The sequence below is a fragment of the Glycine soja genome, chromosome 5, assembly GCF_004193775.1.
Source record: "Glycine soja cultivar W05 chromosome 5, ASM419377v2, whole genome shotgun sequence".
Taxonomy (NCBI): domain Eukaryota; kingdom Viridiplantae; phylum Streptophyta; class Magnoliopsida; order Fabales; family Fabaceae; genus Glycine; species Glycine soja.
Window position 1 is genome coordinate 7,164,114 of NC_041006.1, and position 26,156 is coordinate 7,190,269.

General features: G+C 35.4%; 3 protein-coding genes and 1 non-coding gene across 4 annotated transcripts; 2 read left to right on the plus strand and 2 right to left on the minus strand.

Moving 5' to 3' along the window:
- Positions 1-2,327: 2,327 nt before the first annotated feature.
- LOC114411464 (probable purine permease 10) lies at positions 2,328-3,023 on the minus strand. Its single transcript, XM_028375138.1, has one exon. The coding sequence runs from the start codon at positions 2,916-2,918 to the stop codon at positions 2,451-2,453; it is 468 nt and encodes a 155-aa protein (XP_028230939.1). The 5' UTR covers positions 2,919-3,023; the 3' UTR covers positions 2,328-2,450.
- Positions 3,024-3,398: 375 nt separating this feature from the next.
- LOC114411084 (probable purine permease 11) lies at positions 3,399-5,050 on the minus strand. Its single transcript, XM_028374848.1, has 3 exons — positions 5,006-5,050; positions 3,706-4,359; positions 3,399-3,413 (listed from the first exon to the last, which is right to left on the minus strand). The coding sequence occupies exons 1-3, from the start codon at positions 5,048-5,050 to the stop codon at positions 3,399-3,401; spliced, it is 714 nt and encodes a 237-aa protein (XP_028230649.1).
- A 10,956-nt stretch (positions 5,051-16,006) lies between these two features.
- LOC114413843 lies at positions 16,007-16,113 on the plus strand. The gene has a single exon (XR_003666989.1). It is a non-coding gene; the product is annotated as a small nucleolar RNA R71 (small nucleolar RNA).
- Positions 16,114-23,365: 7,252 nt separating this feature from the next.
- LOC114411085 lies at positions 23,366-23,968 on the plus strand. The gene has a single exon (XM_028374849.1). The coding sequence runs from the start codon at positions 23,366-23,368 to the stop codon at positions 23,966-23,968; it is 603 nt and encodes a 200-aa protein (XP_028230650.1).
- Positions 23,969-26,156: the final 2,188 nt, after the last annotated feature.

The window sequence follows — 26,156 nt, forward strand, 5'->3', positions numbered from 1 at the left end:
AATTGGTAAACCACATTTACACAGTAAAATCTATGTTCTAAAAATTATATTAAAATGTTCTTAATTTTCTTTTCTTAAAAAAAATTGTCCTCACCAAAGTCATGAAACCCCTTGCAACCTCATTTTTTTTGTTTAATTCCAATTTGAAGTCATGAGTTTATCCATGATTTATTTATTTCTTTTTCGCATTTTTCTTACCTTTTATTAGTAAATAAATATTTTATCCTTAATATTAAAATAATCATATTAAATAAATTAAATAAATTTTTATTTTAATAATACTTATTTCAAAAAAGAAAGAACTCCCTACATATTCTACGACCTCTGTTTCAAACATATTAAAAAAAAAAAAACTAAAAAGTCACAGGCCCAACAACTTCTAAAAAAATCAGATTTCATAATAAAGTCAAAGAAATTTTCACGACTTTTAAAAAAACCAAAAATAAAAAAACTCTAAAGTCGTAAATGGTATCTACGACTTACCCTTGACTTGATAGTCAAAGAGATCTGACTAAAGAATTATTTTTTTTTGTCTTTTCTTGGTTGAACAGTTATTATATATTTTTATGTTTAATTTTTACAAATAAAAAAAATTAATCAATCCGACCCTACACTTACTTGAATAGTAGTCACACACTACATTTGGACATTTGCGGTAGACCGATCTTTGACAAAAAAAAGTTACGCAAGATTTTAATTTCTATAAAGAAACCATATAATTTTTTTATATCATTCATTAGTTAAAATTTATTATTACTACAATTTTTAGGATAACTAACATGAGAAAAAATTGTACATGATAATTTATTATTAAATATTAGTGTAAAAAATTAAATTATTAACATACACTATTTACTCTTTTTTTTAGTAGCATCCACTATTTACTCTTAACACAATGCATTTGGTAATAACTAAAATATTAAATTTCACTTCCATTTGTATATTGGTCATTTAAGCAGTGAAGAAAAAACTTTGCTTAGTCAAATGACAAAAAATATGGCGAAGTCTGGTCAAATTTTTTTGATTATATAATAATAAAATTAAAATTACGAAATTCATTTTAAAAATTTAGTTTAATTTTTAAATGTTTACCTTTTGAATTTATAATTGTTTCTTAATTATTATATTTTTTTAATTAAAATATAATTAATAACGCAATATATGATTTTTTTTAAAATATATAAATACTTAAAAAAAAGTTTATATTAACATCGATTTTTTAAAAAACCGATGTTAACGTGTATGCATTAACATCGGTTCTTTGGAAAACCGATGTTAACATATAATACGTTAACATCGGTTTTTCAAAAACCGATGTTAACTAATGCTATTAACATCGGTTTTTAAAAAACCAATGTTAACGCGTATGCATTAACATCAGTTTTTTAGAAAACCGATGTTAACATATCATACGTTAACATCGGTTTTTCAAAAACCGATGTTAACATCATTAGTTAACATCGGTTATTAAAAAACCGATGTTAACGTGTATGTATTAACATCGGTTTTTTGAAAAACCGATGTTAACATATTATACGTTAACATCGGTTTTTGAAAAACCGATATTAACATCATTAGTTAACGTCGGTTTTTGAAAAACCGATGTTAACGTGTATGCATTAACATCGGTTTTTTAGAAAACCGATGTTAAGAATGATACTTTATTTACAAATATGTCATCGCGTTTAACTTTACATCGGTTCTGTACAAAACCGATGTTAATAAACCGATGTTAAAACTACTTTTTGTAGTAGTGAGTCAAGATTTAACTACGATCGGATCATTTGAACTTTGAACGAGTATCTTTACTAATTCAATTATCGGTCTAATCTTAAAAACCTTGGTTTTTGGCCATGAACTTTGTAGTCCTTTGAATTGAGAAAAAAAATATTCTTATCAATACACAAATATATAAGAATTTTAACTGCACTTATATGCTTCAATTTCTGTTTTTCTTTTAGCTAGGGCGTTTAGCCCCATATAAAAAATATATTGAGCTCATATATATATATATAAAACCAAATTAATATTTTTTTGCCATATATAGTTATTCAATTATAGGATATCTTTGGATTCTTCATTTAACCAATACTTAATTTTATTGAATAAAAACTAAGCACGTTTAGATTTTATAAAGCATATTAAAATGATATTCTATTAATTAAATAAATTTTAAAGTATTTTAAAATTAAAAGTTTTAAAAGCATAGTTTTTTACATTCTGATTTTTTTAATTATTAAGGAATCATTTATATCAATCAAAATAAATTGTTTTAAATTAATGTTTATTAAATTTATTTTCTTTCACATTTTACATCTACTGATCAACACAAAAGGACAACATTACAACATTAGACAAAACAACACAGACAAAACGACAACATTACAACATCCACCATTGTCGAGGCCCGTGTCTCAGCTCAATAGCAAAAGAGATTGCTATAATTAACTTCACAAACAGTTGGTCTGTAATTCCTTCATTTCTTCAACCCCTTGTAACCTCAAGCCCCCAACAAAATTATCATCATCATCACTTGTATTTGTATCTGCCTTGGCTTTTTTGTCGTCCTGATATTGTTGATAAACATAAGAGAGAAAGCCCCACAAAGCTAATACGAAAGCCATAACCTTCATCGCGTTGATTTTGTCATGAAAGAAAATAGCAGCAAGGAAGGGAACGATGGGCAACTCCATAGTATCTATTACAATCGAGAACAACGAAGACACCTCAAAAATCAATCCAAAAAGACCAATACATGATATTTGCCATGTCACGGCGGTCCAAAACAGAACCATCACATAAGACACTTTTCCATCTTCGTATTCCCTTATCTCCCTATCCAAACTCTTCCATTCTCCACTTGCGAACATCCCCACGACGCAACAACACGAAGCAACCAGGGACGGGTAAAGTTGCATGTCCAAGATAACTGAAAAGGTTTGTCTCTTAATAACTTTCTCGAAAGCAACCTGCCAATACACCAGGAGATATAAGATGATGAGTTTGATGGTTGAGAGAAAAGGTTGTCATCCCCTCTCTTAATAAAATTAAGCCGGTCAAAATAAACTAGTTTGGCCCACCATACCTTGAGTTGAGAGTTAAATGGGTGGAACTAGTCCAACTCACCTAGGTTATGAAAATATTAATTTGAATTGATCCACCATGGATTGATGGATTAGACACTTCTCAAATTGTAAAAAAAAATTAAAATAAAAAATAAAACATTTTTTTCATTTTTTTATAAAAAAAATATCATTTTTTTTATAAAAACACTCAAATAATTGAAATACAAATATAATTATTAATAGGTGAATGTCTCAAGTAACCATTCAAAATCTAATATTATTATTTAAATAATTATTTAAATATTTCAAATACATAAATATCATTTAAAAGTCTTAAAATACTATGATCTTAAAATGAAATTTAATCATTCAAATATTAGTCATAGTTCAATAACATTAAAGTCTTATTTTCATTAGTTACTTTATTATATTTTAGTAAATAATATTATTATATTTTTAAGTGAACCAACTCAGCTCAAATTCTTATTTTTTGTATTTAGCTTTATTTTTTGTATTTGGCTGAGCCTAAACCCTTGAATGAGCCGGGTTGACTCATTGGGTTCGTACTTACTTTCACATCCCTAAAAAGATTAACATTCTCGTAAACTAATATTTAGTGATAAAAAAAACAAAAAAAAACCTGCACAAGACAGTGGTGTAGAGCAAACGTAGCTGATGCAACAAGGGTGGAAATGAACCCAAACATATACATATGCTTTTCTTTGCTAGAGTGGCCCATTGGGTCGTTAGATTCGCCGTTGATCGCGAGAAGCGAAACTGATATGCTGAGGAGGACTATGGAATTTACTATGAATGCTGTGAACTTTTGGGCATTGAGGAAGTAAGAGAACACTGCATTGAAGACTAATTGGGTTGCACCTATTAGAGAATAGGTGGTGAGAGGGAGATATAGAAGTCCATAGGAATACATCAAGTCATTCGCTGTAACAATTAAGCCGAAAACTATGTAGAGGAAAACAAGAGTGTAGAGTTTTGGCTTGGTTTCGGAGAAATTATCATTGGACATGTTACTAGAATTGTCATGTGTTGTTGGGAAGTATAAAAATAGTGGAAGAAGTACAGGGAATCCTGCGGTTTGAACAAATGTTGCCATCCATTTGCTATTGCCACCACTGTCATAGTATAACCTTCCCAAAAGAGTGGCTGCAGATTGGCCTCCAAGAGCAAGAAATATGTATAGGGATACACGCCACCAACGTTTGTAATTTCTGAACCTTGGACGTTGATGAGGTTGCTGATGAGTGAGTTCTGTTTCGGTGCACTCTTCTGTCATCTGAAAAATACAAAAGAGAATGAGAATGATTATAAGGTAGGTAATTATACGAGTCCACCTTAACATTACACATAATTACTCTATTAATAGTACGAGCAAGTTAATTACCCTATAATGCCTCTTGAAGATTGCACATGACCTTTTTGCGTTTGTGAAGTTCACATCACGGCCTTTATATGAGAGAATAAATTATTATATATGGTCCTGCAATCTCTGTTCCACATGAATTATGATTTTACATGAAGCTTAAATTAGTTGGGATTATGAGTAACTTGGTTTAAACTTAGTTGTTAAAATAAGTGTTTATTTTAATAAAATAAGTAATTTTTTTTATTTTTTAGGGTGTTGGTCTAAATTACTTTTACTTATTTATTTTAAGAAACAAATCATATTTACTTCTTAAAAAAAACACATATAAAAATACTTACTTTATGTTTAAACAAACTAACCCTATATGATCACATATCATATAAGGAGAAAAATCATTACATTTCTAAGACCGATGGACCAAATTAATCTTTATATAGTTTTTTTTTTCTATACGATATGTATTAATATTTTTCGTTTGAGGCAATTGTATTAGGATTGAGTACAACCATCATGAGTAACAAAGCTTTCCCTCTCAGTATTTAAGATTGTTGCATACTGAGGACTTGAATAAGAGATTTCTTGTGAAGTTGAAACCATCCATGCCGGCTAATTCACGTGTTTAGTGGCTTTATCTTATTAGCTTTTTTAAGTAAATTGAAAATTTTAATTATATATCATATAAAAATTATCAAGAAGATAGACACACGAGTATCCTATCATTTAATGATTTCACTATTAATTATTGAGATACACAATAACATAATGTAGTGTGTTTTGGTTTATTATGAGTATTTTTTTCCCTTAAAATAATTGTTATTTTTAGAGGTTTTTCAAAAGACATTGCCAAAACAATTATTTATTTTAAATAAATAATTTCAAATAAACTGACTACTGAGGTTTCCTTACAAGTATTTATTACTTTTAAGATTCATAAAAGTTATATTAAATATGTCGAGAAATATCTATTAAATATAATTAATAATATTTATAACAAAGCTAGGAATCATAATATTTTTAACATTTAACTCATGTTGTTTTTTAATTTATTCTTAGGAATCACACACTTTACTCAACTCAACCAAGCTAGACCTCCTTGGTTAACTCATGTTTAGAAGCAACTTAATTTTAAAAAGCATTTTTAAAAAAATATATAATTCTTTTTAAATAACCTAATTTAAAAAGCAACTTAGTTCCTTTTTAAAAGCATTCTTTTGAATAACTCCTTGGTTAACTCATGTACATACACTTTTGTTATATATCCCAGAATCAATTTGCTTAAATTTATTTATAAAAAAATATTTTTTAATAAAATAAGCAGATTTTTATTTTTTTTAATGTGTTTCTCTAAATACTTTTTATTTAAAAATACTCATTTTAAAGTTATTTTGTATAACTTTAAACAAACTCACCCAATGCCTATACCCCACGTAGCTTCATATCTCACTCCTCATAGTATGTTTGTTCTATCTGAATTCTGAACTACATCCCACGACAAGAAGACAAGGCAGTGGGTCCGAACTAATTCGGAATTTGTATTGCATATATATCTTACATAAACAAAATTATATTTGAACCATGATAAAAACATATAATTTTGCAAATTTATATGCACTCTTGATAACCTTGGTCCTATTTATTATTTGTTGTGTATCTTATTTAGAATTAATAGTAAATAATTTTTTTTATATATATATAAGTACCTTGTATAATTTTTTGATATGCTACTTCACGTAGTATTTTCCTAAAATTTAGTTTTGAATTTCTAATCTTTTTTATTTATCCTCTTTTTGTTCTACAATATTCCACTTATAAAATAAGATTTTTTTTTTACATATGATATACAGTAAGTTCATTTTTTATTTTATTTTTATTAATATTTTTTTTGGATATTTTCAAATTACATTAATTATTTTAACCATCATACTATTTGCCATATTTATTTTATTATTTCAGCTTATTCTTCAAGATATTGATATTATAAAATGGTAGGTTTGTTTGGTTTTTTATAATATTTTAATATTAAATTATTTATTTTAAGCATTACTTTATTCACGTTATTTTTCTATTAATTTTAAAATTACACTATAAGATATTTTAATCATTACACTAATTAACTTAACAAAGTGCGATGATTTTTTATAAGATTGAAAGTGCCAAGTTTACTTAAAAGTATATTTCTTACTTTAATTTTAAATTTGATTGAAAATACTTTCGGATATAGTATAATATGAATAGTAAAAAAACACTATATGTAAAAATATAATAATTTAAAGTAAAAAATATAATTAAAATAATTTATCCATAAATAAAAATTACAGGTGTTTAAAACTAACTAAAAACTAAAATTGTAAATATATTCCAAAATATATTTGTCATCAATAAAATAAAATTGGAATTTATATAAAAAATATCATATAAATATATCAATTTCTCTCATTTTATATTCAACAAATAATTTTATCAATCACTTATGATTGAAAAACTCATTTAATAACTTTAAGTTATTAACTAGTTGAGAAACTAGTATATTATTTGTCTATCTATCTTTTTGTCTCTTTAGTTTGTCTGTTTGTTTGTATGTCTATCTCTCTATTTATCTGCACACACACATATATATTTTCCATGTTCTCTAGGATTGCCCTACTGTGGTAGAGATATGGATTCATTTTATTCCTTATGAGAACAAAAGCAATTTCTTTGGAGTAACTTTGGCTGAGTGGATAAGTTCCAATCTTTCATATTTGGCAGGTCATAATCATCTTCATCCTTGGGCTAAGAATTGGACTTCCATTTGTTACTTCCCGTGGTTATGAAGAAATAAGCAGATTCATAATACCTTTTTCATTCGTCCTTGGTGTTTTATTAGAGATAGATGGCAGGAGTATATATCCATTCACAAAGTCAATACTATGGAGGGGGATATTGGTAGACAGGAGGTTCACATCAAGTGGGTTAATCCTAATAAAGGTTGGGCGTGCCTTAACACTGATGGGGCTGTGAAAGGTAATGGTGGTATAGCTGGTTGTGGGGGATTAATTAGAGATAATGATAGCAATTTGCACTAGAGTGATTGTGGCCATAGGCCCAAGCATATGGGTAAGAAGCCTCAAGGCTGGGAGGACTATGTCCATTAGGCTGTTAGGATGTTAGGAATCATAATCCCTTGTAATGATGAGATCGTGTATTTTGTTAGGAGAGAATCACTAATTTTGTTATGGGGGAATTATTCTGTAGTACATGTGTCCATTAGTGAGTGGTGTTGTTAGGAGCACGGTGTCGTTTTGTGTCTAAGGCAGTGGACTATGCTGCTTATATAAGCATGAATGATCATAGAATAAGGACAGGAAAATTCACCCTTAAATTCTATTTCACCTCTTTGCTTCTGGAGGTTTCCCTTCCTGACCTCATATTGCAGGAAGTTCCTTTTTTTCTAAGCACCCTATCAAATTGTCATGGTCAATGGTAGGGTGGTTTAGCTAAATGCATTGGTCGAGCTTATGTCTATGTAGTTAAGCTTTGGGGAGTCTAGCAAGGTCTATAGCTTGCGCATCAAAAGGGTATCCAGAATATTTTGCTGCAGAGTGATTCAAAAGTAGTGGTTAGTGCTTTAAAACGTACTAAGTTTGGGAACATGTCAAGGAGAACTTTGGTTCAATCTATTCATAAGTTGTTGGATTCTTTCAGGAAATTTCGTATAGAGAAGGGAATAAACCTGCTGACAAGTTGGCTGATTATGCTTGTTTGGGGGGGTGGTATTTTTTAGCCTTGTCCTTCTTTCCGGAAGGACTTATTGTTTGATGATGATCAAGAAATTTGTTTTCACTGTTAGAAAACATAGCTTTTATGATGGGGATTCAACGACAGTTTTCGAGGTGATAGCATTGTTGTAAATAATAGTACTATTTCAACGATTTTTTCAAAAAACATTGTTGAAATCGCAAATCGACGATGATTTTTAATGAAACCTTCATTGAAATCGATAATTCAAATATGATTTTGGAAAATTGTCTTCGAAAGTGAAGTGTTTCTCGTACAGTCTCGCACCCTTAGCTTTCAGAGTCCCTCACTCGTTCTCATGCCTCTCAGTGTCTTTGCGCCCTCTTTCTCTCTGTGTTAGTCATCGTTGAAGTAGTCCAACGCCACTGTCAAAGGTTGTTTATGCTTTCATCGTCGTGACCGCTTGCCCTAGCACTCACGATCGCTTCACTCTGCCTCACCATTTGTGGTTCATTTTCCTTCTTTCCCTTTTGTTGTCTTCCTATGTTTGTTAAGTTGCTCATAATTAGTTTGTCTGTGCGTGGTTGATTGGAACATATATATTTGTTCGCTTATAATCGACCATTTGTTTTAATATATTTTTTGGTTTAACTACCTATTTAGTCCATATAATTCCAAACTTATCCATTTTAGTTCCTATAGTTAATAAGTGGATTTTTTAGTCCCTGGAGTTTACATTTTAATTCCCAAAAGGTCCCTATCATTAAAATTCTTTAACTAACGGAATTAAAAAAATTTAGCGTCAGGTACCTTTTGAGAATTAAAATGTAAACTTTAGGGACTAATTCAAAACTTTAGGGACTGATCCTCAAGAGAAAACAACACTGGAGACTCAGTCTTTCATTAATCAGCAGAAACGAAAACGAATTCAAAGGCAGAAGCAGAAAACGAAATTGCAATTTGAAGCAGAAAATGAAATTTGATTGCTACGTGAACAGTGCGCGTGAACAGTAACACAAAACTGAAAACGCAAAACCCTAAAATTTTTCTTCTCTGTCAACAATCTCCTCCTACTAAAATCCTGGTGTTGTTATATAGGTCCTCATCCCCAAAGCTTACAAATTTGTTTTAAGTCCAAGCCCAAAAACGAAATAAAATAAAATTGTCTGCTCTCTTCAAGTCCAAGCCGGTTCAGCCCAATTCTGGATCCAAGCCCAATTGCTTATAATTCTCCTGAAATTAAATTAAAAACACAAAATTAGTCAAGTAGGCCCAAATGATAAAACTGCATAATTAATTTGACAGTTAAGGCTAAGCAGTAATTAAAATGGTGACAAAAAGGGTTAAGAAATAGGAGAAAATAATGACACATCAAATTCCCCCACACTTAGCCTTTTGCACTCCTGGGCAAAATCAAAAAGCAGAGCAAGGAACAAATCCAGAGACATTAAAGAGAGACAAACAAACACAAAAACATTTACATATTTCTCAATGAATCTCAAGGAATAAAAGGAATGGGCAACATCCAACACGTAAAGAGTTAAAGAATCAAGACAGTCATGAAAATCATCCAAGCACCTCAAAAATGACAAGATAGTCAATCAGCTCAAGAATTGAATGAAAAGTGATAAAGCCTCATAAGATATGCACTCTATCTCTCAAGTGTCTAGGCTACTGTTTACTCTCAGAGCACCCATGAAAGCAAACACCACATAGACTTGGCAAAACACTAAAATTGACAACCAAACTCGATAAACACATACACATGAGGATCAAAAGGTCTTTTAAGGTTGTAATGGGGCCAGAGACAAGGTGGAGGAAAGTATGGGATAAGTAGCTAAAACCCAAAGGAATAGAGGAGCAATGGGGAATAAGTGGAAATTAAGCAAAAGTACTAAACCCAAAACCTCCAGTATCAACAAAATCAACCAAGTCTTCAAACCAGTCCAAGTCCTCAAAACAAGACCTCATTTATTCAACTTCACTCTTTTTTCTATTTTTGTCTTTCTTTTTTTTTGAATTTTTTTAGAACAGAAAACGAAAATTTAAAAGCATTTTGAATATTTGAAAAATAAAGCAACAATTAGGCAATATATGTATATACATCAAGCATGGCCAAAATACATCATCAAGCTTGGCCAACAAAAACATATCATCAAATGAAACATACCCCCCCCCCCCCCCCCCCACACACACACACACTTATTCCCAAAACAATTCTAAAGCTCCAAAATTCCTTAAGGGTAGGGTGAGATCATGGTTTTTCACTTAAGGCTTGTAATGAGCTTCAAAACAAAGAAAGGGGAACATAGGCTCAAAGGGGCTATCAAAGGAATTAATTCAAGGTAGGCTCATTTGGCTAGAGGCTTATAAGAACAAAAATGCCTAAATCATCTCCCAACATGCATGTGAACCAAGAAGTATCAACAAGAGTCAAGCCAAGGCTATTGTGCAAGCAATCAATGGGGCAAAACACACCGAATAAAATAGATGATGATGGCTCAAAATCTCACCAAGGGTAAATCTATCACTTTCAATTCAACCTTTCAAAACTAACTTGACATGTAGAGAAAAACAAGGATTTCAATTCACAAAATGCCAAGAAACTCCTATTTCAAAAACAATTACCCATTACCTGTACATAACCCAAAATTCAAAGAGAAACATACAATGTTGTACACAAAACATAAAACCAAAATAACAAAATTAACCTAGAAAACCCCAAATGAAGAACAATCTCCCCCCCACACTTAGACAACACATTGTCCTCAATGTAGCACAATCATAAGATCAAGAGCAATCAGCACAATCAATAAATTTGGACAAGTGCAATAAAAGTAAAAAAGGAGACAGAAAAAGAAGACTCCCTAAGTCATGGCGGAAGAGAAGTAGGGTGAAGTAAGGAGGTCTCCTCCACCACTACATCCACCAAGGAAGGATTTGTGAGGAATGGTTTTAGTCGGTGTCCATTGACCTTGAAGCTTTTATCTGTGGATTCGCTTTTGATCTCAATTGTACCATAAGGAAAAACATTAGTCACCACAAAAGGACCAATCCACTTTGACCTCAACTTACCACTCATGAGTCCGAGCCTAGAGTTATACAATAAAACTTTCTATCCAACCACGACGTCCTTCTTAGATATCAAGCTGTCATGGAACTTCTTGGTCTTTTCCTTGTAGAATTTGGAATTCTCATAGGCTTCTAAACGGATCTCATCTAGCTCACTTAGTTGCAACTTCTTTTCCTCTCCAGCCTGATCAATAGAGAAGTTGCAAGTCTTTACAGCCCAGTAGGCTCTGTGCTCTATCTCTACAGGAAGATGACATGCCTTGCCAAAGACAACCTGATAAGGAGACATTCCTATGGGTGCTTTGTAAGCAGTCCTATGCGCCCAAAGAGCATCATCCAGCCTGGTGCTCCAATCCTTTCTGTTCGGCTGCCCAATCTTCTCCAAGATCCTTTTTATTTCCCTGTTTGAAATCTCAGTCTGCCCATTAGTTTGGGGGTGGTAAGGTGTGGAAATTTTGTGCACGCCCCATACTTTTTGAGCAAGGCATACATGGATCTATTACAAAAATGTGTGTCTAGATCACTAACGATGACTCTAGGGACTCCAAACCTGCAAAACATATTAGATCTAACAAAATCCACAACAACCTTAGCATCGTTAGTTCTAGTGGCTTTGGCTTCCACCCATTTTGAAACATAATCAACAGCAAGGAGAATATAAACAAAACAAAAAGAGGCAGGGAAAGGCCCCATAAAGTCTATACCCCAGACATCAAACACCTCATAGAACAACATAGGTTGTTGAGGCATTTACTGTCTCCATGAAAGTGAGCCGCCTGCTCTCTGACAAGGCTCACAAGTGCTACAGATTCTCCATGCATCCTTGAAGATGGTGGGCCAATAGAAACTGCAGTCAAGCACCTTGCGAGCTGTCCTCTGTATGCCAAGATGGCCACCTGGTGCGGAAGAATGCCAGAATTGCAAGACCGAGTCAATCTCATAGTTTGGAATGCATCTCCTAATAACCTGGTCACTGCACAACTTCCACAAATAGGGGTCATCCCAAATATAATGCTTAGCATCGCTTTTAATTTTATCAGTTTGAGCTTTAGATGCTAAGGGAGGAAAAATAGAAGCAACCAAATAATTCACAATATTAGCAAACCAAGGAGTGGGGAAGGAATCAGAAATATTATACAGAATGTACAAATGGTCATCCGGAAAATCATCTCGAATGGGTGAGTCCTCAGACGCATACTCAATCCAACTCAGGTGGTCAGCCATGAGGTTCTGTGCACCGCTCCGATCACGGATCTCCAAATCAAACTCTTGGAGCCAAAGCATCCACCTGATCAATCTAGGCTTTGATTCAGCCTTCTTCAACATGTACTTCAGAGCTGCATGGTCAGTATAAATAATAACACGAGTACCAAGCAAATATGAACGAAATTTCTCAAGAGCAAAAACTATCGCTAATAGCTCCTTCTCTGTGGTAGTGTAATTTGCTTGAGCAGCATCCAAAGTTCTGGAAGCATAGCACATCAGCTCAAATGGGGTTGTCCAATCAGGTGCCTAAATGATAGGGGTGGTAGTCAACGCAAGCTTGAGGCAATCAAAAGTCTATTTGCATCGGTCATCAAAATCAAACTCCACCTCCTTTTGCAGCAGATTGGATAGTTGAAGGGCCATTTTGCTAAAGTCCTTAATAAAGCGCCTATAAAACCCTACATGGCCAAGAAAAGAACGAACCTCTCGCACGCAAGAGGGGTAAGGAAATTATGAAATAACAGTTATTTTTGCAGGGTCTACCTCTATGCCCCTACTGGAAATGATATGCCCTAAAACTATACCATGTTCTACCATGAAGTGACATTTTTCAAAATTCAGCACAAGGTTAGTTTCAATGCATCTATTAAGAACTCTATCCAGACTATCCAAACATGCATCAAAAGAGGATCCATAAAAAATAAAATCAACCATAAACACCTCTATGAAACTCTCTAAAAAGTCACTGAAAATGCTAAGCATATACCACTGGAAGGTACCAGGGGCGTTGCATAGGCCAAAGGGCATCCTCCTATAGGAAAAAGTACCAAAGGGACAGGTGAATATCATCTTTTTTTGATCCTCAGGAGCAATATGAATTTGTAAATAACCAGAAAAACCATCAAGAAAACAGTAATGAGACTTACCTGCCAAGCGCTCAAGCATTTGATCAATGAATGGCAGGGGAAAATGATCTTTTTTGGTTGCCTGGTTCAACCTCCTATAATCAATGCAAACTCGCCAGGTGTTCTGCACTCTTGTGGGAATAAGCTCATCCCTCTCATTCTTGATCACTGTGAGGTCTGTCTTCTTAGGAACCACTTGGACTGGACTCACCCACAGGCTATCAAAAATGGGGTAGATGATTCTAGCTTGTAAGAGCTTGGTCACCTCCTTTTTCACCACGTCTAAAATGACGGGGTTGAGTCGCCGCTGTGGCTACCTCATTGGCTTAGCTCCATCCTCTAAAAGTACCCTATGCATGCAGGTAGATGGGCTAATACTAGGAATGTCTGCTAAAGTCCATCCAATGGCTTTCTTGTGCTTCTTGAGCACTAGCAACAACTTCTCCTCTTGCTCAGCAGCAAGGGAAGCAGAGATGATCATTGGAAATTTTTCCTTGTCCTCCAAGTAAGCATACTTGAGGTTTGCTGGTAAGGGCTTCAACTCTGGTGTGGGTGGTGGCTGAACAATGGGAGGAACCAGGGTAGGAGAAGAGGAAGGTTCCTTAGCCTATACCTCATAAAGCAAGTCAAAAGTATATGTACTTCCTGCAACATGGTTAGTGCATTCTTACTCTAAAAAATCAACATCAAGAGGTACAACACCCAGAAAATCAGAACTAAACTCAAATTCAAATTTACTCTCAGCATAAAAATCAGATACAAGATCAAATTGAAACTCAGATTCAGATTCATTGCATGAGGAATGACAAGTATGCAGATCAAACAAAAATGGGTGTTTCCTACCATGAAGAGAATCAAAATCAAACATATAATCATCAACAATCTGATCAAGTATCTCAGCACAAAAAATAGAACGATCCTCAGATGGATGTTTCATGGCATCAAGAATGTTAAAATGGACAACAATATCACCAAATTCCATAGACAATGTGCCAGCATAAACATCTATCTTGGTTCGGGTTGTTTTCATAAATGGCCTGCCTAAAATAATTGGAACTGAACCACGGAAAAATCCCTCTTCCATATCAAGAACATAAAAATCAGCAGGAAAAATAAGTTCACCAACCCGAACCAACACATCCTCTATGAAACCTGCGAGGTAAGCAACACTTCTATTTGCCAAATGAATCACCACGTCTGTAGATTGCAAAGGTCCAAGAGATAAAGAATTGAAAATGGACAGAGGCATGACACTAACTGATGCTCCTAGATCTAGCATGGCATTCTCAAATTTGTTGTTCCCAATTATGCAAGGTATACAAAAAGTACCTGGGTCCTTACATTTCTCAGGAATGTGAGGAACAAATTTACCTTTTAATGCTGACACATTTCTGCCCATGCTAATCCTTCCATTGCCTTTGAGCTTCCTTTTGTGGCTGCACAACTCCTTTAGAAACTTGGCATATCTTGGAATTTTCTTGAGGGCATCTAGCAAAGGTATGTTCACCTCTACTTTCCTGAAGGTCTCCAAGATCTCCTTATCCATTTCTTCCATCTTTTTGTTTGGAATTGCTCTAGGTGGAAATGGAAGAGGGATAGGAGGCTACTGCAAGTCAGAACTACTAGAAGAAGGTCCACCTGCATGAAAATTTTTGTTAGCTCCCTCATGATCAGAAAGCTTTCTCTTTTATGCAACTATCTCATCCTCTTTTTCAGGTGTAGAATGAAGCTTGACAGGTTCAGGTGCAGGTGCTGCTACTAGTGGCGGCACTTCAATTTGCTTGCCAGACCTCAAGGCGATGACACTCACATTTTTCGGATTCTGCACAGTTTGTGAAGGCAATTTTTCAAAATTTTGGGACTGAGCTTGGTTCAACTGAGTAGCCATCTGCCCCATCTGATTTGTCAGACTCTGAATGGAGGCTCTTGTCTATTGTTGAAATTGCATATTCTGGATGGTCATTTGCCTCACTAACTCCTCTAAGGAAGGTTGAAAAGGAGCCTCAGTTGCTTGTTGTCTTTGTTGTTGTTGTTGCTGCTGCTACTGCATTGGAGGAGGAACATATGGCCTGCTTGGACTAGCAGCATTCTGGAAATGAGGGACAGGCTGTTGTTATTATGGAGGACTTGCCCATCTCAGATTTGGATGATTCCTCCAACCTGGATTGTATTTGTTGCTTGAAAGATCATAATTATTCTGTTGTTGTTGGTTTTGCTGCTGAGGGGGTCTATTATAAATATTTGCAGCATAAGCTTCAGGTTGCTCATTGACTCCAGATTGCTGCAAAGAATGACAGAGATCTGTATGGTGATCTACAGAAAAACATAGACCACAAACTCCTGCAACAGATGCAGATGTAGATTTCTGATTCATGGCAAGCTGAGTTACTAGGTTGACCAAGGCATCAAGTTTTCCCTCAAGCTTTTTATTTTCAGCAGATGAAGATGAATCCGTGGCCACCTCATGGACTCCTCTAAGGACAATAGCATCATTTCTTGCACTGAATTGTTGGGAGTTGGAAGTCATCTTCTCAATCAAATTCCTAGCCTCAACTGGAGTCATATCACCAAGAGCTCCACCACTGGCAACATCAATTATACTCCTCTCCATGTTGCTAAGTCCCTCATAGAAATATTGCAGAAGGAGTTGCTCAGAAATCTGGTGGTGAGGGCAGCTTGCACACAATTTCTTGAATCTTTCCCAGTACTCATACAAGCTCTCTCCACTAAGTTGCCTAATGCCTGAAATGTCTTTTCTGATGGCAGTGGTCCTAGATGCAGGGAATAATTTCTCCAAGAACACCCTCTTAAGGTCATCCCAGCTGGTAATGGACCTGGGAGCAAGGTAGTACAGCCAATCTTTCGCCACTCCCTCCAGAGAATGAGGAAAAGCTTTTAGAAAGATATGATCTTCCTAGACATCAGGGGGTTTCATGGTGGAATAGACAATATGGAACTCCTTAAGATGCTTATGAGGATCTTCACCTGCAAGACCATGAAACTTGGGCAGCAAATGTATTAGTCCAATCTTGAGAACATATGGAACATCCTCATCAGGATATTGAATGCACAAGCTTTCATAAGTGAAATCAGGTGCAACCATCTCCCTAAGAGTCCTCTCACGAGGTGGAGGTTGAGCCATGTTCTCAGTATGAAAATTAGTAGTCGAATGCTCAAAATCAAAATGTTCAGAATCACCAGCAACAGAATACTCTGAATGCTCAAAATGCACACTATGCCTAACTAATCTATGAAAGGTTCTATCTATTTTTGGATCAAAGGGTTGTAAATCACCTAGATTTCCCCTAGTCATGCACTATATGCAGCAAATCATGTGTTTCTCAAACAAGCACTAGGGGAGGGTTAAAACTACAACTATAGTCAAACGATATCCAAATGAGCTAAAATTTTGTGAGCAACACCCTAAAATCATGAAAAGATAGCACAGAAATTTTCAGACAAAAATTAAAAGTCTAACTACGAAAACTGCCTAAGGAAAGTTTAGAAAAATAGGACAATAATACTTGAAAAATAAAAAAAAACTTAGTAAACAACTAATTTTTAAAGTTTGGGAAACCCCAACCCACTAAAGCTGTTTATCATAGTATGGCAAATTTTTTCTACCCCAAATGCATATATAATAATAGTCATTCTGATAACCAGAGTAAAAGTTATGGCTGTTTTAAGTTTTGCTAAAAACAAGTTCCCAAATTTTTTGTCTCTCTCAAATACAGCCACACCAAGTGCTTCTGGTATTTTTCACACAAAATATGGATCAAAAGAAACTACCACACAAAAAATCAGCTAAAAATAACAACTCTAGCTATCAAAACAAAAATCACCAATTAAATTGCAAAATCAATCGCTAATCACTATTCACAGCATTACACAAAACTGAAACAGGGGAGCGCTAAACAGGGGACACGAATGAAATGCAAAACAGAACACTACACAAAACAAAACAACACACACTCACAACACTAAACAGCAGAGCTACACACAAAACAACTAAATGCTATTATGAACCTTTGGACCACTACTCTCTGGCAACGGCGCCAAATTTGATTGAGGTCGTACCCGAATTAAATAAACATTAAAAATGCAGTATCTAGGAAGTGATCCTAGGTCATCTCCCAGTGAGCAATGATCAACCAAACATTCATAACATATAACAATAAAACAGTAACGAATTGGGGGGGGGTTGTTTGTTTTTGCAAATTAAACAGCAAGCAAACTTGAATAAGAAAATAACAAAACTAAAACATGTTGTTCCCCTTGATTCAAAAGCAAGTCTCTTATCCTAGGTTACGAGAATTTATCCCTAATCAGTTCAACCACTTAATCCAACCCGAAATTAATTTACTAAGCGAAAATTAACATAAGGCTGTCATTATGTGATTAAGCAACACATACACCAATTAATCCCTCTCATATGTCCATTAAGCATGAACGCAAATTAAGCATAGAGACAATTAATATAGCAACAAATACAGAGCAATAGGTGAAGGGAAAAACTGATCATAATTCAATAGTAATAACAAAACCTCAGAGATTTGTGCTTGATCCTCAAGAGAAAACAACACTGGAGACTCAGCCTTCCATTAATCAGCAGAAACGAAAACGAATTCAAAGGCAGAAGCAGAAAACAAAATTGCAATTTGAAGTAGAAAATGAAATTTGATTGCTACGTGAACAGTGCGCGTGAACGTAACACGAAACTGAAAATGCAAAACCCTAAAATTTTTCTCCTATGTCAACAGTCTCCTTCTACTAAAACCCTGGTGCTGTTATATAGGTCCTCATCCCTAAAGCTTACAAATCTGTTTTAAGTCCAAGCCCAAAAACAAAATAAAATAAAATTGTCTGCTCTCTTCAAGTCCAAGCCGGTTCAGCCCAATTCCGGATCCAAGCCCAATTGCTTATAATTCTCCTGAAATTAAATTAAAAATACAAAATTAGTCAAGTAGGCCTAAATGATAAACTGCATAATTAATTTGACAAATAAGGCTAATCAGTAATTAAAATGGTGACAAAAAAGATTAAGAAATAGGAGAAAATAATGACACTGAAGCTCTTAGACTCTGGCCAAACTCTTGAGTCTATTACTCCAACAATTATGTCACTCTCTAAACCAGTTCTTTGGATTTGCTGCAAAATTCCTATGAAGTCCCATGGTCTAGTCGTCTAGAAATAACTCTTCCTATTTGGGAAAATATAGACAACACTATCCATTTCTGTTACAATACCAAAGTTTTAATAGTGTCGTTTTCCATTAAAGCTTTTTTTGTAACTGTGAATTGTAGCTTTTGGTTCAAAGTCGTTGGGTAAATGCACATTTGCACGGCCAATCTTAAAATACTTGTTTTGCATAATGAGCAAAGGATTATGTTTTTAATTACAATGATTAATACATTCATGTTATTTAATGATTATGAGACATTTGTGAAGTATTTCCAAAACTAGTATACTCTAAATTTTGTAAATCAAACATGTCCTTCATTATGAATGATGATGTTATCATGAAACAAGAATTAGACAATAGACATAAATTATAGTATTCAATTTCAACCTACCAAGGACTTTCTGTGCCATGGCCATATGAAGAAAAGGTAATGATGCAGAGCCATGCCTTAAAGGTGGTCGCCCATCTAGACAATCTAAGTCTATATTCAGAAAATGAAAATATTAAATTGGTGTGTGGATAATAAATTTTATGATATTACATGATATGTAATCAATTTATTTAATTTTCATATTTAAAATTTATTACTTTTGTATCTTTTCAATTGATGTTAATTTTAAATTTGTTTTATTTGCATAGAGTCATGGCAACACCCCCAAGGTCCCCTCCCCATTCATCAGATCCTTCAAAGTGTATGTTTATGAGTAGTAGACAATTCACATGACTGGGAAGCTTGACTGTAAGAGACTTGGTTCAGCCCAGGCCAATCGTTAACGTCAATCCTACCACTGGGAGAGGTTTAAGCCCACATAAAGAGAAATTCCATAGCTATTTGGGGGTGGTAGGTAGAGAAAAGATTCCTATTGTCCATTCCAAATGGAAAGTTGTATTGAAATCTCTAAAGAATTGAGTGTAGGATGACATTTTGGTATGTGCACTTACTTATCTATGTTTTTGAATTTCTTTCATTTAAGTTGAAAGGGTTGTGATTCATTAACTATTACATAACAATTTCTTATGCAGGGAAAAATTGATATCTCAGAAGCATCCAATGCCAAGAAAAGGTGATGCCATTAGTAGCCACTAAATATGTATATGCAGACAATGAGGGTCAAAATGATCAAGCTCCTTGTTTTAAGTATGGTCTGGATCCATAAACTTGGGAGGAATTTGCTACAAGCCGCAAAACCCCTAATTGGCAAGTTAGATGTGAATGTGTTTTTCTTTAAATTTGAATTGAAATTTATAATTTGATTTTAATAACTTGCTAAAATTCTATGTAATTTACCACAGGAATCAGAAAGAAGACTTAGGAAATTCAAAAATACAATGACTGTCCATACTAAATGTCTCACAGGGGTTATGATTTGCTTGACAAGAACCTCATGGAGGAGAAAAGGAAGAAAAGAAAAGAGGAAGTAATTTTGATTGAGGATTCAACAATGATTGTTGACCCTTCATCTCCCATTGAAAGACATGTGAAGTTGAAGTTGACCCGCAGAAAGCTATATCGGCAGATGACATCTAAGGTGACACAAGAATTTTTTGATAAAATTATGAGTTCATATCAGTCTCATGTGTTCTTTTTGTATAATAATAACCGCATTTGATCTATGTACATGTCGTGGTTGTTAGAGGACTCATTACAAGAGCAGATGACACAAGACCACTTTGTTCCCCATGGTCGTGAGGATATACTTAATATTGGCATTGGACGATTAGAGCACCCAGGTCGTGTTTATGCTGCGGGAGGTGGTGTGACAATCAACCAATACTTTGGATAGGCATGACCTGCCTCCAACAGTTCCTCTACATTGATCAACCCACAACAATTGGTTGAGATAATAGGAAACCTTAAAGAAGAGTGAAGAGAGAACTAGAAGAGGATAACAAATGCTGATAACTGCTAAATGTGAGTTGTTTTTTATAATAAAAATATAATGGATATATCTTTAAAAATATTTATTTAGTAATTATTTTTTACGTAAATGGTAGGAATTAATATTTTTCTTATTTATGGCTTGCAAATATGAAAATGAGGGATCAAAAGCCAAAAAGATGCAGAAAATATCAAAAATATGAATAAGGAAATTTTTTTGGCATGAGGCCCAAATCCATTCCAGCAACTATAAAAAGGGAGTCAAGCCAAGGAGAAAAAACACACCGAGTCTCAGAGCACTCTAATACACACATAAAGCCTAAGAACTCTCCCTTGGGGAATTCTTTCTCCTCTCTCATCATTTTCTATTCCCTTTTTCCATCCTTTCTCTTCCATAAGTTCTTATACTCCTTTTCTAGTGTAAAGTCCCTTATGGCTATGAGAGGCTAAACCCTTAGTTAGGGCCTAACAAGGCTAAAAAGCCAAAAGATGTATTGTACACTTCATATTTATGAATGCAAACTTGTGTTTTGTTTCCTGTTATCCTTTGTTACTTTTAATTTCATGCATCATTCATCCGTGCATCATCTTCGAGGGTTAGATGTTCGACAGAGGGTAATCCTTAATAGCAATACAAGGAAGGTTTTGCATACATCAATTTTAGGAATTAGTCGCTCAATAGAGGGTAATTTCTAATAGAACTAAAAGGAAGGGGTATCTTAATAAATCATTGCTAGACATAGAATGATTGCATTATGCCCATGCATCAAAGCAAACATCTAGAATTAGAACTTCGTGCATTTTATCTATTGAATTTTTGCAAAGACATTTGGGAGATAGATAAGTAAAATAGGCTTATCATCGTGAGACATCAGTGGCAAGTAATCTAATAGATGTAGGTAGGATAAATTCACCTGATTGATAAAGAAAAATAAAAAATAATACATCTTAAGCAAATAAGGCATGTTAGGTTCTAACATTCTCATCTCATTGAATTCCCTATTAATTCTTTTGTTTTCTATTATTTCCTTTGTCTATTGATATCTATTATTTAGTTACTATTCTTTTTACTCATCTTTTACCTCATCTTATCTTTTCCTCTTATAAATTTGAAATTATCCAATGCAAGTACAAAACAAAGTCCCTGTGGAAATCAACACTTGGACTTCCGAGTCTTTACTACTTGGACATTTGGTACAATTGTCAAACCGTTAATAAGTTTTTGGCGTCGTTGCTGGGGACTTTGTTCTTAGTACTTGGTTGCCATACATTTTCAATTTTTAAGTATTAATTCTTTTATTCTTTTTTTATTTTACAATTTTTATTCTATCCATTATTTTTCTTCTCCATTATTTTTCTTCTATAATTTGTACGGTAGTGCTTGTTTTTGTGTATGCGAGGTAGAATTGCAACTGAAGATTTATCTCCCCTAAATCCAGAAATTGAAGCCACTTGCAAGTGTAACAATGCTGCGAGACAAAGAGGAGAGCAAGAAATACAAGGGAGCAGTCAACCCTCACCTCCACCCTCTCCACAAAGCTACTATCAAATGGAAGAGGAGCATGCATGACGAGTGACACTAGAGGGCTACTCTAGTACAACTACCCCATAATTCTTTACCAGTATTGCAAAGCCGGAGGTTCAAGCGACCAACATATCTTATCTTCACTCTTTCATACAGTTGATACAAGGAAACCTCTTCCACGGTCTACCAAATGAGGATCCTTATGCTCATCTCACCACCTATATAGAAATTTGTAACATGGTAAAGATAGTTGATGTTCCCGAGAATGACATAGGCCTTAATCTTTCTCTTTTTCTTTTGGCAGGGGAAGCAAAAAGGTGGTTACACTCCTTCAAAGGCAATATCTTGAGGACCTAGGAAGAAGTTGTCAAAAAATTCTTAAAGAAATACTTCCTAGAGTCAAAGATGGAAATATCTTCATTCCATCAAGTTGAAGCGCTCGACCATTTCCTTTGAAGGACTACTTAGAAAGACGCCTACACATAGGTACAGTGAGCCAGTGCAATTAAACATCTTCATAAATGGTCTGCGACCACAGTCAAAGCAACTCCTTGATGCATCCGTAGGGGGAAAAATCAAGTTGATGACACTGGAGGAGGCAATGGAGCTGACAGAGAACATGGCGGCCAGTGATCATGCCATCCTTCGTGATCGAGCATACACGCCAACAAAGAGAAACCTTTTGGAACTCATAACCCAAGATGCAACACTAGCCCAAAACAAGCTATTGACCCAACAGATAGAGGCCCTGACGGAATCATTCGGGGAACCAAGGAAGACCACTGGGATTCAACCAAGGGAGGAATTTCACACAGGGCTCAAACTGGAGGAATCATTTAGGGAACCAATTCAACAAGCAGCAAAGAAGTCAACTTGTCCAAAATTCCAACCAAGGGGTTGATCTTTATGAGAAAACCAGCAAGCTTGAGGATACACTGAATCAATTCATACAGATATCCATGTCCAACTATAGGAGCACAGAGTCATCCATCAAGAACCTAGAGATACAAGTGGGACAATTAGCCAAACAAATGGTTGAAAGACCCACTAGCAGCTTTAGAGCCAACACAAAGAAGAACTCGAAGGAGGAATGCAAGGTAGTGTTGACTAGAAGGCAGAGGAGAGCACAAGGAGAAGGAGAGGAAGCTAAAGGAGACCAGTCTGAGGAAGGAATGGCAGACAAAGAAGGAGAGAAAGAGGAAGAAAAGAAGAATGAAGAAGAGAGAAAAGAAGAGAAGAAGTTCTTAACCTCTAAGACCAAAAGCCAGCTAGCCCAAGAGGTTAGGAAAGAAGAGCCACTAACCCCTCTAAAGGAGCCCCCATATCCTTTAGTACTGTCAAAGAAGAATAAGGAGCACTACTTTAAGCGTTTCTTGGAGATATTCAAGGGGCTGGAGATAACCATGCCATTTGGGGAAGCCTTGTAGTAGATGTTGCTCTACACCAAATTCATGAAGGACATCCTCACCAAGAAGGGGAAGTACATTGGCAAAGAGAGCATTGTGGTGGGAGGCAATTGCAGTGCAGTGATAAAGAGGAAGCTACCCAAGAAATTTAATGACCACGGGAGCATGACAATCCCTTGCACCATAGGGAATGAGTCAGTAGGGAAGGCTCTCATTGACTTAGGGGCAAACATCAAATTGATGCCCCTGTCAATGTGTAGAAAAATTGGAAATTTGAAGATAGACTCTACCAAGATGACGCTCCAGCTCGCAAACCAATCAATCACAAGACCGTACAGGGTAGTGGAAGATGCCCTGGTCAAAGTCCGCCATTTTACTTTTCCGGTAGATTTTGTCATCATGGATATAGAAGAAGATACAAATATTCCTCTTATCTTAGGCAGACCCTTCATGCCGATTGCCAACTACGTGGTGGATATGGGGAATGGCAATCTGGAAATGTGCGTCGACGACCAAAAGGTAACCTTCAACCTTTTCGAAGCAATTAAATACCCAGAGGAAGATAGAAGGTGCTTCAAGGTGGAGAAAATCGATAAAGAAGACATCGGTGCTCTTCAAACCACATAGAGTTCACTGGAGAAAGCTTTGATCAATGTTATGGATTGTCTAACCAGTGAAGAGGAGAAGGATCTGAGGGCTTACTTTGAAGACTTAGATCGTGAAGAAAATATTCCTGCAAGGGGGACCAGCTTTGAAGAATTGAAAAATGGTGGTCCATCCGAGAAGACCAAGGTAGAGCTGAAGATCCTACCCAACCAATTGAAATATGTGTTCTTGGAGGAGAACATGAGCAAGCTTGTGGTGATCAACAATGAGCTAACAAAAGAGGAAGAGAATAGGTTGGTGGAGGTCCTCAAGAGACACAAGGAGGCAATAGGGTGGCACATATCAAATCTAAAAGGAATCAACCCTGCTTACTGTATGCACAAGATAATCATGGAAGAAGACTATAGACCAGTAAGACAACCCCAGAGAAGGATCAACCCATCAATGAAGGAAGAGGTGCGGAAAGAGGTGCTCAAGCTTCTAGAGGCTGGGCTTATCTACCCCATTTCCAACAGTGTTTGGGTAAGCCTAGTCCAGGTGGTACCAAAGAAAGGGGGCATGGCAGTCATTCGGATTGAAAAGAATGACCTAATCCCAACAAGGATTTTCATTGGCTGAAGAATGTACATCGACTACCGCAAGGCCAACAAAGCCACAAGAAAAGACCATTTTCCTTTGCCCTTCATGGACCAGATGTTAGAGAGGTTTGTGGGACAAGCTTATTACTGCTTCTTGGATGGATACTCTGGATACAATTAGATTACAGTGGACCCCAAGGATCAGGAGAAGACGACCTTCACATGCCCTTTTGGTGTCTTTGCCTACAGACAGATGTTGTTTGGATTATGTAATGCACCTGCCATATTTCAGATGTGCATGTTGGCCATTTTTGCAGATATGGTGGAGTTGGAGCATAAAGCCTAATGGGCCCTCAAACTGCTTAACTTTGATTAAGCTACATCTAGAGAGAAGATGAAGTTACAGTTGCTAGAGTTAGAAGAAATAAGGATGAACGCATATGAATCATCCAAGATTTATAAGCAAAAGATGAAGGCGTATCATGACAAGAAGTTACAAAGACAAAACTTCCAGCCAGGACAACAAGTCTTGCTCTTCAACTCCAGACTCCGGTTTATTTCCAGGAAAGCTGAAGTCAAAGTTGTCAGGGCCGTTTGTGATCAAAGAAGTAAGACCCCATGGAGCTATGGAATTGGGGGACCCTACAGCAGGCACTCCTGAGAAAAGATGGATCATCAATGAACAACACTTAAAAATTTACAATAGAGGCCAGTTTGAAAGATTAACAAGTGTTGTCTACTTGAATATCCATAAAATGAAGAACAACGTCTAGCTAAAGACGATAAATTAAGCGCTTACTGGGAGGCAACACAATATTTTTGTTAATTTTTGTTCTTCAATTATATAAAAAAAGCAGGATTTTGTTTAGAGTCTTCACAAACCCTCAATCCACCTGTGGATGGATCCACCATTGATCACCCTAGAGGCCTTCATCTAGCAGGTTGCTTGGCCAGGGGTCCAACCCTCTACTGATGGGGGGGATGGGCCCTCTGAGGTCAAAGATACCACTGAAGCCGGAGCTAGGGATGACATCATTGCAGATTTGGCAGTTGATTGGGATCCATGGCCAGACTTAGGTTGAAGAAAGCAAGATTTTATTTAGTTTTTATTTTTTATTTCTCTCAAATAATTACATGATATTTATGAAGTCATTGCTAAATCTTTTTCTGAAGGACTCAAACACTTGGAATGTTGCATACCATTTTTGTGAAAATGTTGATTCCATGAAGGCAAGCATTAGTTTAAGTAGTGGAGTATGAATCACAACAAATAGAGAAAAGGTTAGTCTGTCTGGAAGAAATTATGGTACGGTAAGCCAATAACTTTGTCTTATCCCAGTGAGTTATGCGAAACCTACTTATAAGAGAACGTCTGTTTTTAATTTCCTGATTTTGCATCATTCTTAGACTATTAGATTAATTACATGAGGTGGAAGTGATGAAGGCCATGTTTCTATTTCTTCTTATTTTCAACCACTTAGCCTAAAAGCCAACCTTTGACAAAAATTTATCACTTGCACCTTATTTGAGTCAAAAATTATAATCATGTTTTTTGTAAAACCCCTAAGCCTACTTTAATTATCTCTTACCTTGTTTTAGGGTTTAAGAGAGCATAAGGGTTTTAGTCATGA